This window comes from Anabrus simplex, chromosome 2, assembly GCF_040414725.1.
Source record: "Anabrus simplex isolate iqAnaSimp1 chromosome 2, ASM4041472v1, whole genome shotgun sequence".
NCBI classification, from domain to species: Eukaryota; Metazoa; Arthropoda; class Insecta; order Orthoptera; family Tettigoniidae; genus Anabrus; species Anabrus simplex.
Window position 1 is genome coordinate 496,317,739 of NC_090266.1, and position 17,638 is coordinate 496,335,376.

Sequence of the window (17,638 nt, forward strand, 5' to 3'; positions counted from 1 at the left end):
GCGGTCAGTTCTGTTCTGATAACTACCTATCATAGTGTGAAGTATTACTACAAATACTCAATTTACACATTTATTTCCATCCTCATTATTATGAAGTAAATGTTTATTTTAAAATATAATTTTTCCATATGTAGAATGTAAAGGCATCTACAGAACGCATTCCTAATTACATATGACCCATTAAAACGTTAAATATATAATTCTAAGATTACCAACTACTTTAACTAAAAACGAAAATCATAAAAAATAGGTAAAGTATTTATGAAGTCTACATACATGCGAAATACCACCCACTCATCAAGATTTCTGAAGAAACAGCAAACTGACGTGAGTGAAACATATTTGACAATACAGGTCGTAAGTAACTGCCAATAACGTTTTTGAAAAGCTTCGCCTCAAAGGGGTAAAATGTAACGATGTAAAACGTGAAAAATAGATGTTTCGAGGCGATGGGCCGCGTGCTATTATCGTACTTTATTATTATGCAACTTGGTGGCGTTCTCTTTTGCCGTTGCTTTCTGTATCGCTACAAGAAGACCATACTTTTTTGAGTATGAGCAGTTCGCAATTCTGTTTCTTGTTTTGTATCATGATTGAAAGTGAAAGATTCTACATATCTGATATCGAAGGAAATGTGACAATACGTTACTTGAATTTGCATTGTGTTAAATATACCCTGGGAATGTATGTTTGTTTATTCATGAGATAGGGGTACCGTGCTACATGGTGGCTATCAGGGGTTTTCTTTCATCCTCAGTATGTTTTCCATGACGACATAAGAATCAAGGAAACTTGATTATTTTATTTTTTACACACGTAAAAGGAACACAAAGTTTTATGAAGAGGAAAAACGTATGTGGAGAACGGGTGATTCCCATACTATGTACATAATTTAGAGCAGTTAAACTCTTTTGCTACTCTTCGAACTACAGCGGGAGAAGAATGGAGAGTTTGATTAAGGAAGGCAGTGATGTCTTTGAGCTGCCGTTCCAAATATTAATAGACGAAAAGCAAGCCCCAGAATGATGTTATAATTAATAAGATGAAGCGAAATGAACTCCGGGAGAGATGGTCGATCCATTTTACTCGTCAGGCACTTGTATGATATTCTACCATTCGCGCATTTATAACGTGAGTATAAGGATGCCATGACCTCTTAGATCATCTCATTCTCGGCGGAAGGGAGTGCAGTGGTAAAATACGAATAGCTGATTCACTTCCTGAACATCACTTGTCACTCTCATTTTTTTTAAAATGTATTGCTGCAACGGCAGCCGTACCCCGTAGCAGTATTCAAGTGATGACTTAATGAGGGAACAATATGTAACTTTCTTTTCGCTACAGTGGATGTAAATTCTAAATCGTTTCATTTTATAACACAAATTAGCATTGCTTCCATGGTAATGTGCTTATCAAATGAGTGCCTATCACTGTTCGAATTTATCATGTACAGTAGGCCTTCATTCACTATTCTATATAAAATAATTTATCGTAGTATCGTGCCAATCTGTGCTTAAATATTTTCCACTTGCATGAGAATAAAATAAGTGATACGTACATTTGAGTAATTTCTTCGAAGGATTTTATTTCCAAGTACGTCTGACATCACCCAAATCAAGCCGAGATAAATACATGAATGTACAATACTGATTGAATAAATTTATTTACGACAGGATAGAATTGAATTTTCTCCCTTGAATAATTGTAGTTGTTAAGTTTTTGTAGCTTTTATTTACAGGAAGAGCTGCATGGCATAGCTTGTTACTGGACAGTCCCGCAGTACATGTGGACCGTGGCATTCCGTGTCATAAATTCTCACAACGAGGAGACCAGCACACGCTACAAATAACAGTCTTGGCTTGAAGTTTAAACACTGTTTTATGCGGTCGAATACATCGAGAAACACTCACGGAAGATAGATTTTACCTGGCAGGGACAAAGCATCACCTTCGGTCTATATACTAATACAGTAATTTTCCCCGTATAAATCAAGCCAATATCATGAAAACTCATAGAGTATTGGAAAATAGAAGCCCTGATATTACGCGAACACCTCTGTTAGCTGTTGGAAATTTCCTTGCTTTATTGTTGTCTGAGTTTAATAATAGCCTTCAGTTCTACTTTCCATTTTACTGTAGGCCTCGTGAAACGTATTCCCTTGTTTAATTTGGTACCGAATGGCTAAGTAAATAAGTTACTTTTTCTCTGTTCTGTATTTAAAATCTTTCAAATTAATTTTTATAAAGGTGATGGTTTGGTGAGATATCAAATTATAAATCAATGGATTTCTTTATTTTCAGCTTGTGGAGGAGTCACAGCTCAGAATCATGAGGATGATCAAGGAGACTGTAGCAAAGATCAACTCATTCGCTGCTTAACCCCCCTAGAGATGATCACGGATGAAAACAAAGAGATAAGATTCGTGACCAACAAAGAAGAACTGGATCGAATGTGCCCGTGAGTATTTATTAGAGAAAGAAGTAATCGTTTCTGATCATTCTACTTTCCCTTGTCGTATAATAATTCCCAGTAATTCATAATACTTACCTAAGAGTGCTTCTATTTTTTTTTTACATTTCTTCAACTACTATTGAAATAAACGAATAGATGTCACACTCGTTGGCTGAACGGTCAGCGTACTGGCCTTCGGTTCAGAGGGTCCCGGGTTCGATTCCCGGCCGGGTCGGGTATTTTAACCTTAATTGGTTAATTCCAATGGCAAGGGGGCTGGGTGTATGTGTTGTCTTCATCATCATTTCATCCTCATCACGACGCGCAGGTCGCCTACGGGAGTCAAATAGAAAGACTTGCACCTGGCGAGCCGAACCCGTCCTGGGATATCCCGGCACTAAAATCCATACGCCATTTCATTTCAACGAATAGATGAACTGTTACGAAAATATAAATACGCCTTTCTTTTCCAAATGAACCTTGAAGTGTTGAAACTACAGTAAATGAGTGAATTTACTGTCTTGACCTTTAATATCTCTAAATAAAATTCGTTATTCAAGTAAATGCCGCCTTCTGGCTGCATAATGGAACTAAGCCCCAGTACTACCAACTGACAGTTTCTTTCAAATAGCAGCGGGCAATATACCTACTGCAATTTTATGTCGTCCGGCTGCATGCATAAATTGTTAGCATGCTGGCCTTTCGTCCAAGGTTTCAGGGAGTCCCAGGTTTGATTTCCGGTCGGGTCGGAGATTTTAACTTTCATTATTTAATTCATGTGGCTCGGGGACTGGGTATTCGTGCCGTCTTGAGCATTACTGTAGACTTCATCTTAAGTAGGGCCTCATCCTTACACACGTGCAGGTCACCTATACGGCGTCAACTCTAAAGACCTGCACCAGACCTCCCCGGGGGCCACATGTCATTATTATAAATTGATGTGAAAGGTAAAAAATGTATTATATTAGCTTTAAAACAACGGAAAAATATTTTTATTATAATACTAATAATAATAATAATAATAATAATAATAATAATAATAATAATAATAATAATAATAATAATAATAAACCTCGGTCTCTTTCATTCACCAGCCATTATTCTTCCCCTGTGGGTTTGGGTGGCAGAATAACATCCACAGTACGAGCCCCTGCCTGTCGTAAGGGAAGCAGGAGTCACCGCGCACCTCATCCCTCCTGCGGTCATCGCAAGCACCTGCTGTCCGGAGTCGTGCGTGAATTTTGAGACTAATTAGAATGTTTACTTTAGCTACCAGTTTGTAGTCGTGAGTTCTGATACTATTTGTAACTAATTTTAGCCCCTGAGTTTTGAAACTCGTGAGTTTTGAGACGTAACCGAGTTACGAAGCTCCATTTATATCTAAACCGAAGATCAAATTCAGTTAAGAATGTAACAGTTTCTCAATAAAACTCGGTCACTTCATACCCCTTGCTATATCATGGCCTCATCAACCTGCGACGCAACGCATATTCTAGGCACATTACAGCAATATATACAGGGTGGTTGACTAAAATGTTTCTACCAGGAAATCATGGACTAGCGTTCTAAATCTGCCGCCGTGATCCGAGTATTTCTTAGTTTTTCTCTTTTTTCACATTAAAGTCGCTTAGTTGCGTTATAATTTGCCACAACAAACAGTGAAAGTACCCCTCCTCCATGTCGTCTACAGTCTGTTGTTTCTGAAAGTGGAAAGGCATCACAGTAGCCAGTCACGTAAATTTATGGAGAATGTGCATACTGATATGTTAGAGTATCAATTCTAATTAATTACGGCTAAGATTTGTGAGCCGGTCGCTATGAAGTTCGGAGTACGGCATTTATTATGATTGGTGATGAGAAAGTGAGGGACAACCTTTCAAAGGTGACCAATGCTAAGATGAAACTCGTCTTCCGAGTTCAATAGCATTCAGGATCTGCTGGCCGGGTTGTGTAAGAAGCGCCAGAATAATATTTCTATGGCTCCCATGCCATGTGGTGTGATAGTACATATATCACACCCCCGAATTATATGTAGAAGTTAGAGATATTATTGTCAGTATTCAATTTATTATTATTATTATTATTATTATTATTAATATTATTATTATTATTATTATCAGTATATCATTTGTATATTTTGCCATTTATATTTTTAAGCTGGAAGATATCCACATGTGTAGGTATGAGTAATTTGTTTTGCACGAGTGGGAAAAACATTGCTTTAATAACTCTGGTAATGTGGTTCAGTCATATGGCTACCCCAGTGTTTGTTGTGATGTACTTGTGTCGGGTAATTCCATGAGTCATATATATATCCAAGCCTGATGAGATGAGCTTGTCGTTGTACCAGGGAAATTTGATGATTCATGTAAAACTCCCGAGTGTTTGTTTATAACTTGGGAGAAAGAAGAGGTTCACTCATGATTGGCTGGCAAGCACCAATCAAGATGTATCATGTGAGAGGAGGGGGATGTTGATGTCTATAGGCTAAAGGTTGATCATACGGCGGCAACGGAGACATTGTAAAGGTGATTGTAAAGGAACGAGAAGGAAGATAACTACAACCAGTGACACTGTATAAGAGAACTACAACTGACGCACTGTACGGGAAGGAAGTGGTGCTGATACACGGTACTGGAGTGACACGGCTGCAATGGACTGGACTTCACACGTTCGTGGAGCGTAGTCTTGTTATGTTCGTGGAAAGTGGCTGATTGTGGAGAGTGCTTGCACATTAAGTATTGTAGCACTTGTGGCGGCCTGGCATTATATGTTGGTGAAAGTTATCTCAGACTTTCCATAATTTATGTTGAGGATTGACAGACGTCTGTATATATCTTTACAATAAGTGTTAAAATATGTGAACACAGTATTACAAGATACAGTATCTGTGTGATGTCATAACTGCCGATTATGAGAATCGGTAAGTCGAATTGATATAGAGACAGTGAAGGGTATTCATCTTCATACATGTACATTGTTCATCGGACTATCTACAAATGGTAGCTTAGTTCTCGCTTTCGTTTTCCCACTGTTTTCATTATTGTTGTTATTGTAAATATGGAGTCTTCCAGCAATATTTTGTGTGTGTATTATATGTATAATGTTGTATGTTGATGAGGTGCTCATGCACAGAATTTGTTGAGAATATAGTTAGCTATTTTAGAATCAGTGTTATTGATGAACCTAGGTGCAGTTCCTACCTATTTAGTCGTTTTCAGGAGGTTAGGTAAGGCCTGCAGCAGATGTACCAGTACGCAGCATTATGTACACGCCCTGGGATATACAGTTTATCATGCTCTTATCTAAATTCGAGGGATTCATTCTGGTGAACTCTGGCGCCCATACTACGGATATTTCGGTTAATCATGTTTATTAATTTTATGAAATTTTTGAGTAATTTTATTTATATATTTTTATTCATGATTTTATTTATCAGTATTCATCACAAATATTACAGTGGGTACCGTGGGAAACTAATTAGCTGATAAAGCACATTGTCCCCGTTACCTTACAAGGTTCCAGTTAGCGATATTCGTTCCCAGCTGAGGAATTTACATATGGATCACGGGGGGGGGGGGTGTAGTGGGGGGAGTAGCAGGCCATCCCTCTTATAGCAAGATGCGAAAAGATGAAAGACAACCAAGGTATAGGAAGAAGACCAGTGGTCTTACGCAGTCTTTGGGTCGGCCAATAGTACTGTATAGCCACGCACTCTCTCTTTCTGAAAAGAGAAGGCCTCCTGGTGTGTAATTACGGTGTACATTTTACCGTAGTACACACCTCATGAATGCAAGGACCTGACCGATCTCAGCCGGGCTCTAAAATTACCTTGCACCAGATGTCGAATAATCAGTAACCTCGTCATCCCTTTTATGACGGATAGTGGTATGTTTTATCGTTTGACAACAGCAATATTTTATTTCTAAATTAAATTTATTTTAGTAATCCTTTTAACTTAAATTAAGCCTTCGACTGTCATCTACTAGTTATATATATATATATATATATATATATATATATATATATATATATATTTTATTTTTATTTTTTGCCTTTGAACAGTATAGATGAGTTTAACTCTTTCTGACGCAGTGATTTATATTTGAATCAAGTTTTCCTTTTTATTTGAGGTATAGTGATGCATATTATGCCTGATTCATGGTTTGGTATTACTGCCATGTGATGCAACGCGTAAATACCAAACTCGATAGCAGCAGTCGCTTAAGTGCGGTCAGTATTCAGTATTCGGGAGATAGTGGGTTCGAACCCGACTATCGGCAGCTCTGAAGACAGTTTTCCGTTGTTTCCCATTTTCACACCAGGCAAATACTGGTTGTACCTAAAGGCCACGGCCGCTTCCTTCCCACTCCTAGCCCTTTCCCATACCATTGTCGCCATAAGACCTATCTGTGTCGGTGCGACGTAAAACAATTTGTAAAAATAAAAGCAACGCGTAAATCACTTATTCGTCGTAGTTGTGAAGTTCTCTAACATTTGCCATTTGAGTGCTTACTCCGATATATGCACTTAGAGGCAAATAACCGAGGTCTGAACACTACTGCGTTGTGTTACCAATGTACAGGAAAGAGTTAAATCATTGCCTTACGGAATGTTACTGAATGTTATTCATTTTACGAAAAATAAAGCATTGTGAATGAGATCTACTGATTTTATATTCATAATCATATACATCCTAGTCAGTGGGTAAATTTTAAATTATCATTTCGCCTCCTACCATAAAGGGCCGATGACCTAGGTATTAGGCCTTTTGAAACCACCACCATCATCATCATCATCATCATCATCAACAGTAGTCTTCTGTAAATTTGCTTTGTTTCAAATAGACTGTACTAACTGGATGAAAGGTGCGAGTTTAGAGGGTCCCACGACGGTTCAATTCTGTGATCACAAGGTAAAGTTTAGTTGACATTAATATTACATGCTCGTGCCAGGTGAGCGCGAGATTTATCCATCTCTGGAGACTCTATATATTGACTTTTCGAGAGTCTGTGGCAGGCTATTGAAATCTGGGCTTTAAGTGCCAAAAATTCGTTATATATTCCGCTGAAGATGAGAACACACAGTATGTTATATTTTACAAATTGCTCTATGTCGCTCAGACACACAAAGGCCTTATGGCGACGATGGATAGGAAAGTGCTAGGAATGGGAAAGAAGTCACCATGGTCTCAATTAATTTGGGTCACCTAACTGTCAGCAAGGGCAGTGTGTATGCGAGGATCTACAGAAGGCAGAAGTATTCATTCACAGTATGCAAAGATTGTTGGTTACAAGGATAATGTCCAGATAAAGGAAGTGACAAATACTAAAGAAGTATTTACACTTAACTACGATAACAAAGATTTACAATAAGATACAAAGGATGAAAATAAGAAAAGTAGCTGGAATTGATAAGATTTTTGGGGATATACTAATTACAATGGGTTGGGATATAGTACCATATCTTAAATACTCATTTGATTGCTGTTTGCATGAAGGAGCTATACCAAACAAATGGAGAGTAGCTGCCCCTGTGTATAAAGTAAAATATGATAGACATAAAGCAGACTACATGCACGACTACCGGAAATTTTGAAAAGTGTGTCAACAATGGCGGTTTGTCTCCAGTCGTCTGCTACGGCGTTACTGCGATCACTAAGACATAATGCACGAGCTTCAAACGTATCCAAATGACAAGAAAATAAAAATCAAGAAAAGGCATCCCTAGCGACCCGTTCGACATTGAAGTACGTGTCCCATAAGTAACTGTTTCAACTTGAAAACGTTGCGCTCGTATCCTTTTAATACGAGTGAATTACTAGAAAATACCTGTCTGAAAGAACTCGACATAATAGACGACGAAACGAGGGAATTCAATTTAGTGCATGTAGATGGTCGATGCAGAGTTTAAAAATTCCTCACCATACACTGTATTTTTTAGCTGATCGCAAATCACAATATTTTACAAGGTTTACTACAGAGACATTGAAACCTTTTTTTAGGTGTTCGAATATGCAGATGGTGCAAAGATTTGTTTCTTTTATCCCAATATGCGGGGTGCACTAAACTAACTTCGTACATGGCGACAGGGGATACGGTCGAGAAATTGATAAACGCGCTCCTATATGCTAAGCGACACTTAAGTCGCTTGAAATTCCTTCACACCTTCACCGAGGATGATGCATTTGAGATGGAAAATGAAAGGTGCATGTGGCTCCTTTCCTTCTTCAAAAATCAATCCTTTAAACAAATAAGACTTGCAGATCAGTTGCTTGGAACCTCCTTATTACGAGCGCACCTGTGTAATAGATTGTCTCTCAACGTGTTGCCTGAATTTGACAAGTGTGCGACTGAATTCAGTGCATGAAGTTCCATTTTCGCTACGCACGTCTCGAAAGTTCTTCATTTGAAAAATCTGCAGTGTGCTAGGCTTTGACTCCGAGCATTTTACAGACACACATTAGGATTTTAGTCAATGGATATCGTTGTTACAGGACCTCGTTATTTGCAGAGAACGTGGACTCCCTACATGCCTATCTTCTAACAGATATGAACGTTCAACGAATGCTACAAAACCAAGTATACGCGTGAGAAAGCATATCCACGTTAGTGTTGACAACACAGTAGCAAGAATTGTAACTCACTGCTTACCGCACTCGTATGTTTACACAAAAGACATTTTTATTGTTTTTAAAAAACTGGGTATAAATATAAATGTTCTGTCTTTTGACACTATGAGCAACACTATGGAAACAATAACAGACACAGCAGTGCATCCGTTAGTGATGAAGCGTTTTAGTATCAGAGGCCGAACAACAACAATGACTGGTTCGACTGTTACATTTGTATGGAGCTCACTTCTACTGGTAGAAATACATTTTGGTTGAAAGGTGTGAACGTTGCCTCTTATTTAAGGTATAAAACGAGATGCTATACTGAATTACATACTCGAATAATATAAATGTACGTGGAAAGAGCTTCAAAAGAACTATTCCACAGGTTTTGCAAAGGGCGTCGGAAAATCCGAATCCATTGTTGAGCTGCCGCATAACTGGCAACCAATTATGTTAATGATATCAAAACATGGTTTATACGCTCTTGCGTTTCGCTCTAAACGTTCGACGGCTCAAATGTTTAACAGATGGGTGATCTACCTTGATGACACGTTACGACAAACTGGTACACACACGATGAACGGCAAGACAGTTGTACCAAACGAAACAGATAAAAAGTGGAAACTTAGCAATCATTTAGCGCAATCAAATTAGCAATTAACGCTAGTAAACGAAACACTTGTGCTGGAGCACAATGAAGCAGCAGAAGCGCGTAGAGAAGTAACTGCTCCAGCTAATAGGATGTCTGATATGGCACGAGACGTGGTCGCGAAACTGGCATAATTGCAACTGCGGCACACGCTTATAGTAACTGAGACTGTAAATGATGTCACAGAAGAACTTTCTGACGTTGAATTTTAATTTGTACGATAACTCAGAAACGTTTGACGGCCCGAGCACTCATTGTTGAATGCAAAGAACCGGGACGTGAAACACCTCTCTTTAGCTGTCTGCATGCCGAACGAAGAGACCGTTGTTAACTACCTGAACGAAACTCGGAAACGGACTAAAATTAGCTACACGGCTATGAACATCATCATTCGTCTGCTAGGCTCGTTGCGCAAAGTAGTAGTAATGGATTTGCTGACAGACATTTTAGAGACTAACAAAACAAAGAACTCTGTATAAATGCCTACTCGTTGAATGTAATTACAAAAGTTATGAATTCTTAACTACAGATTTGCTTTTTTGTGTAGTTTGATATTGCATTTTTGTAAATTGGTGCATGGTGCACATTAGGCCTGAATGTATTATAATCAAATAACAATTATGTTTAAGCTAAATTTGAAAGATTTAAATATTTTGTTTGTGTTTAAACGTCAACCCGCATTTTTCCTGTACAATAAACATATAATTGCAGTTAAAAACTGTTCCAAAGAGACCAGTAAAGGCAGCGCGTTTGACATTAGTTAGGTAATCACTTTTCAACTGTACATTTCATTGCAACAAAGAAATGTCAAGGGGAAATATTTTACACTACAATTTGAGGATATATGACGGGGCTGTTAAGTATGATCATTATTTTAGAAAACAATGAACATAGTTACAATCGACGGTTTGTAAGGCGAAATAATTCTGAACTCCTTCGATTATTTGGACGACGAGTACCCGAAAGTTACAGACGTGTGGTGTGAACGATGACGTTTCTTATTCAGGCATTTGCCACTGTTTCACTGCAATCACGAAATATCGTCAACGATTTTCAAATGTATCCTGATGCGAAAAAGGTATATAGTTGAATATCTGTCCGACATAACGCCGTTACGTTCGTTCTATCGTGTCCCAGTCTGCAAAATTTGAATATCGATTTGTCTGTAACTTTGGCCAAAAAATATATTTCGCACATTTTTGACCATTGTTCGTATATGAGAACGTTACGATCTCGTCCTTTCGATGCAAGAAAATTGCCAGAGAACAATTATCAGAAAACCGTTATTACAAACGCCGAAAACGAGCGAATTCGATGTACTCCACGTAGATGACCGATGCAAACGTTTAAAATGTCTCGGCATAGTTTGTGTTCGGTTAGCTGAACGCCAATTAGAATGTTTCAAATATTGTGTAAGTTTCAGGAAAGAAATGTTAAAATACTTTTCATTGGATGCTTGAGTAAGTAAGCGATGCATACATTTACTGCCCCTTTTATCGCAGTGTAGGGAATTAATAACGATAAAATTGTATCAGTCAATAATAGGTATGGAAAAGCAATTAGCGAACAATCTGTGCAAGTTTTGCAACGTGCAAATAAAAAATTTTCTATAATTTTTGATAAGATCTATTCGAAAGATAAAACAGTAAAAATAACATGAAAAGAATGCACGTTTCTATTTCAAAAGGTCAATCGCTTAAGCAATTAATAGTTGAAAATCAGTTACGTGTAGCATCTTTAATGTATAACGAGATTGCATACGACAGTATGTTTTGAAAATAATCTATTGACTTGTCCTAATTTGAAACGTTTTTACATGCTGTCTGTTTACGATTTCCCATTTTCGAATAACAAATTTTGTATTCTATTAATTAAACTAAAAATATTGCAAATGAATTCCTGTGTACCATTCCAGAAAATAAGGCGTTGTGAATCGGATCCACTGTTTGTTTTGGATTCATTGTGATTTTTTCATAATCATTCGTTTTAGATTCTAGTCAGTGGGTTATCGCTTCATTTCGTTGCACCTCGTATCATTAGAAGCCGATGACCTAGCTGTTAGTACCCTTAAACAACAAACATCATAATCATCATCAATTCTTGTTTGATCAAATGGGACGATTTACTGGCTCTTAACAAAGTATGGGAATGTAAAGCATTTCGACTTATCAAGAGTCTGCAGGAAGGTATTGAAGTTGTATTTCTCATTTTTCGAACGAAGTCATTCCCTCCATGGAACAATGGCAGCGTCTTGTTTTACACTACAGTACTACGCTACGCGCCTCTCGAACGTATGCCGTCTCACTTTGAAAATCTACAAAGTATCACTGTGGTAGGTTTCGACCCCGAGCATTTTACAGGCACGCCTTCTGACTTAATTCAACGGCAATCTTTGTTACAGGAGTCAAGGCCTAACCTCGTCATTTGCGAAGAACGTCGACGCCCTGCATACCAATGTTATGAGAGATAAATTCCAACAAAGAAGCTTTAAAATAACTTCTCCGAAGCATCAAGAAATATAGTGCATCCATCGAACTGCCGTATTGCTATAAACCAGATACTCTGATCTTACAACACAGCTTTCGTCCGCCCAGCGGTAAAGATTCATAATCACGCTGACCATGTTTCAGACAACAGTTTGAGGTTAGATATTGCGGAACTGTTAAATATGTTTATTAGCCTCTAAGGCATGAACGCTGTTACAATCGACGATTAGCCAGACGAAGTATTTCTGAACGTCTTCCACTATCAGCACGGCGACTACTTCCAAGTTCGAAGCATGTTTCAAAGATGGCGGTTCATGTCGAGTCATCTGCAACGGTATTACTGCCATCACGAAGACGTCGTCAACGGTCTTCAAACGTATCCAGGTGCAAAAAAATACACACCGCCGATACAGAATTGCTCAGGTGATAATTTTATCGTGTCCTAACCTGCAAGAGTTAAAAGTCGCTTCATATCGCACTTTGTCTACAGAATTCATTTCATGTTCATTTAGTAACCCCTTCCCATTCCTAGCCCTTTCCTGTCCCATCGTCGCCATAAGACCTATCTGTGTCGGTGCGACGTAGAGCAAGTAGCATTTAGTAACCGTTTGGACTTGAGAAAGTGCCACTCGTGTCCATTCGACACGAATGAATTGCCTGAGAACAATTGTCTCTAAGAACTCGTTGTAAACGACGAAACGGGTGAATTCATTTTAGTGCACATGGCTGACGGAAGCAGGCGTTTAAACCATTTTGTCGTACACCACATTTCATTATCTCAACGTCAGTTAAGGCATTTTAAATATTTTACCAACTTTAGCAACGAAACGTTGAAACACATTTCTTTGAATATTCGAATGTGTGAACAGTGTATAGATTTTTTACTCTTTGTCTCAATGCGCGGGACTAGCAAAATTCGTTTCGTACGCTCCGTTAAGGGACATGGACAGACGCTTGTCACGTGCATTTGTGCATGCTTGGCCTATACTTAACCGAATTAAAATATTTGGCATGCTTGGCATAGAAGATACGTTCGACATTGCAAATGTCGAGGATGGAAAACAAGACACTGTGCGTCGGTGTTGGACGCAGTGGATACGTAAGGGTACACACATTCTTTGGGAAGGCTCGTATCGACCCCGGTAGACCACCAGCAGGCAGGGTCATTTCATCGTGAAAAATGGTTTTCCGTGGTTTCCCATTTTCACACCAGGCGAATGCTGGGGCTGTAGCTTAATTAAGACCACGGCCGCTTCCTTCCCATTCCTAGGCCTTTCCTGTCCCATCGTCGCCATAAGACCTGTGTCGGTGCGACGTAAAGCAAATAGCAAAAAGTCATCGTGGACAAGGCTGCAAGCTTTCCACGAGCGTCACTTCACATCATCCCGAGACATGTAGCATCAGGGGATATGCCTGTGTCCACCGGTATTATATCCAGGTCGACACGGCGTCCCTTATGACTTCCACCATTACGACTTCTGCAGGAACGGACAGCGTGACAGTTTACGGATTGGCGAGGAGTGGTGTTGAGGGACGAGTACATACGATCGCTAAATTCGAGCCTAGACATGTCCTGACTTCATCGTACAGCTCCACGCTGCCCCAACGAGCGGTTTCATGATGTAGGGTGATATTTCCTACGATTCCCGCTCACCCACTGGTTGTGACTGAAGGGACCCTGATGGCGCTGCGATATGTCTACGAATTTCTGCTACCATATGTGGTTCACATCTCTGTGCAGCTCGACAACCCCATTTTCCAGCAGGTTAATGCCCGGGCTCACACAGGTATGGTATCTCCGGCTTAAATTCTTGATGTCAACATGTTTCCTAGGCTAGCATGTTCTGACTTCTCGTCCATCAAGAACGTTAGGGACTAAATTGTTCGGCAACTTCGACCAGCGGCAACTACGGCAGATTTGGAAGGCCCGTTTAAACAGCTGTGGCGGATCTTCCTCGGAAGATCGTCACACGTCTGCCTCCATGCGCGGTCGTACCGCCTCCGTATCTCAGTGCGGCAAATGGTCCAACACCGTTATTAAATGCATCCTGAGTTTGTGTAGTAATAAAGTATTTTAAAGTTAAGTTTGTACTGCCATGTCTTATTCCCGTATATACTTACGTGCCCCTGTAAAGGTTGCTTCATTTTCTAGTTTTTAAATTCATTAATTTCAAATACAAGTGTTTTTGTCAAAAACGAAAACATTTGTAATAACCAAGGCCAGGATCTAGATTACCTTAAGTTACTTATAGGACGACTTAAATGTTTTCAATAAATCACTGATAAAAAACAAGAAATTGAAAGAAGATATTAGTTTACTCAGAACTACATTTTATACACGTCTTGAAAATACCAGGTGGTTTCCGAACGCCGTACTTTCTACTTATAAATGTCCCGCATGCACAAATGATGAATGGGATATCTACCAACTGATTTTCACAGGTTACGTCAGAATATGAAGAGGTAACAACCGGACGGTCGCTCGCAGCATGTTACTCAGCGCTACGGGTCTAATGCACCCCTAGCATTAGTAAACCTAATTTTCCACCGCATAGTTCTAGGCTGGTGTAGGGTACAGCAGCACTATATTTGCTGTCTGCATATCGGCAATGGCTAGTGTGTTCAGCAGCGACGAATACACAGACATGTTAATCTGGACAACCTGGTCGGCATGCAGCTGAAGCTCCAAACAGATGTATGCCTTCTACACACGTATTTCGCCGAACAGTATTAGTTTCTGTTTCATACAAACAGCTCTTTTATCGAGTGGAATGTCTACACGTGTATAAATTAATGTTATTAAATTTCCTTTTCTGCATCTTTGGCGTTGTTACAAACAGTAGCGGCGAGTAGGGGGTGGGGCAAGGAGGGACAGTCGCCCCCCACTTTTTGGAGTAAAAATTACAATTTTATTCCACTTTAGCCAGCTGGTACTAGGAATTATAAAAAAAAAGCTATTTGTACAAGCCTTGCTGCCTTATCTGCTAGTTATTTCCTTTATTATCTTTAATTATTAACGTAATTATTGGCGGAAATACGCACAAAATGCCGTTCGTCGCGGCTAACCAATTTGTATAGCGCTACGGCAAGTAGTGGAGACTTCGCATGTGCTGTGAGGAAGGATAGTAGGGGTACATATTTTTTGCCAAGGTCGTGGACACTGAGTTATAATTCACTCGCTTGCCGCATGCAATAGTCAGTCTGGCAGTCTCTTTACTGTCTGTTAGTTTCTTTGTGTGTATTCAAATACGAAATGATTTTAATTGCATAATCATGTCGTACTTCTATTTAAATATACCGAGCAAGCTGGCCGTGGGGTTAGGGGCTCGCAGCTGTGAGCTTGCACCCGGGAGATAGTGGTTTCGAATCCCACTGTCGGCAGCCCAGAAGATTGTTTTCCGTGGTTTCACATTTTCATACCAGGAAAATGCTGGGACTGTACCTTCATTAAAGCCACGGCTGCTTCCTCCCAACGCCTAACCCTTTCCTGTCCCATCGTCACCGTAAGTCCTATCTGTGTGGGTGCGATGTAAAGTCAATTGTAAAGAAAACATATATTTAATTGTAATTGTAATTTCAACGGGAGATAATACCATCTTTACTTTCACCGGACTAAATTCTTTCGTTTGTGTTATTTATTATGTAAATGTAACTAACCTGCCCCGTGGTTTATTTGTAATAATAGTTTCTTTGAGATTTTGATTCAATGCTATAGAAAAAATTTCACATGTCTCCACATGAGCTTCGGCTGCATTCCGACCAGGTTGTCCAGATTAACATAATGTCTGTGTATTCGTCGCTGCTGAACACACTAGCCATTGCCGATATGCAGACAGCAAATGTAGTGCAACTGTACCATACACCAGCCTAGAAGTATGCGGTGGAAAACGAGGTTTACTAATGCAAGGGGTGCATTAGACCGGTAGCGCTGAGTAACATGCTGCGAGCGACCGTCCGCTTGCTACCTCTTCATATTCTGACGTAACCTGCCCGCTGGCAGTAGTGCGCCTGTGAAAATCAGTTGGTAGATATCCCATTCATCATTTGTGCATGCGGGACATTTATAAGTAGAACGTACGGCGTTCGGGAGCCACCTGGTATAAATAATATAATGGATTAATAATATTATTATTATTATAATTATAATAATTGTTATGGGGCTAACCGTGGACCAGCAGAGGTGAAAGAAGGTGGCGGGATGAATGGCTCTAACTACTATGTCAAGAAAGAAATTAAACTGAAGTGGAAGGTTACATTTTCAAAAAGCAACAAGTTAACAAATTTTCACTTAGTGAGATAACAATGACATATCAGGTACCATGACAAAGTTTAGACAAAGCAAGAAAATCTAAAATTTAGTGACTGTTTAGGGCTTCCAGCCCCTCGCTTCACAATTCTTGAGCACTCGGCTCAAATTTACAAAAAGAGCACAATTTTACAAGGGCAGAAATCCCCTAATACAATGGAGCACTAGCTCCGTAATTTACAATATCAAGCCTCCTACAGGCACTTTTACAACTATTGAAAAAGAGCTAACGTGCACTCAGTTTTCCAAGCCTATTCAAGGCGATATCAGAAAATTACAATCACTTGCCTTCAAGACACAACTTACAAATTTGAAACAGGGGTATCTAGTACCCAACCTATTGGGCTGTAGCGGGAAAGAACAGGTTAAGTAAATGTACCGAAACACAAATTGAATGGAGGCGTGTACTTGCACTCCTAATTATGCATTCTAAAAACCTAAGGGGCACTAGACCTATGAAACAGGGGCTATTCCCTAACTATGGAGGTGACTCGTATACGAAAGAAAATTTAAGACATCACGGAAAGGAAGAAAACTAGTTACAAAACGTAGTCAGCTCAAACCAATATGAAGGGGAGCTCGAGAGGGTACATCACTCTCTATCCCCGATTTACTGTTGAACTTTTATGAAGTTATTACAAAAGCCGGCAGAAGGTACATTTACAGAAATGTAGGTTACATTGTTAAGGTTTCGGACCTCTCCCTCGGGTTAAACTGTTGAGCTAGCAAGAAATAAAGATGTCAATTGCCTATTACCTTGCTGAAGAACTGCTGCCTGATGAACGAGGCGCCTCCCGCCTCCCGCTTGACACACACACACACACACACTAAGTCACATGACTATCAAATGGCCAAGAGACGTGAAAATCCGCAGTTTTTAAACCCTCGGGGAAAGTTCGAGACCTTTCATGAATAAACCAGCCACACCCTCTCACTTTATTGGTTAACATCAAAAGTGACACTCAAAATCGAGGAAGAAGCCTGTGAAAGGCAGAAAATTACAGAAATACATGATTGGCTAAATTAAAAACAGGCGGAAAGAAAAGATCAATATTCCCTACCCAAAAATGAATGAAAATCATTTAGTAAAAAAAAAAAGAACTTAGGAATTCAAAACTTCTTCAAATCAA

The 17,638-nt window shown here is 39.4% G+C and overlaps 1 protein-coding gene across 1 annotated transcript in view; it reads left to right on the forward strand.

Annotated features, from left to right (window-relative positions):
• Nucleotides 1–2,292: 2,292 nt before the first annotated feature.
• Nucleotides 2,293–17,638, forward strand: part of LOC136863582 (uncharacterized) — a 153,871-nt gene continuing 138,525 nt past the window's right edge. Inside the window, exon 1 of the mRNA XM_067139961.2 lies at nt 2,293–2,457. Coding sequence (XP_066996062.2) covers nt 2,390–2,457 — 68 coding nt within the window. The 5' untranslated portion in view covers nt 2,293–2,389. The remainder of the gene's footprint in view (nt 2,458–17,638) is intronic.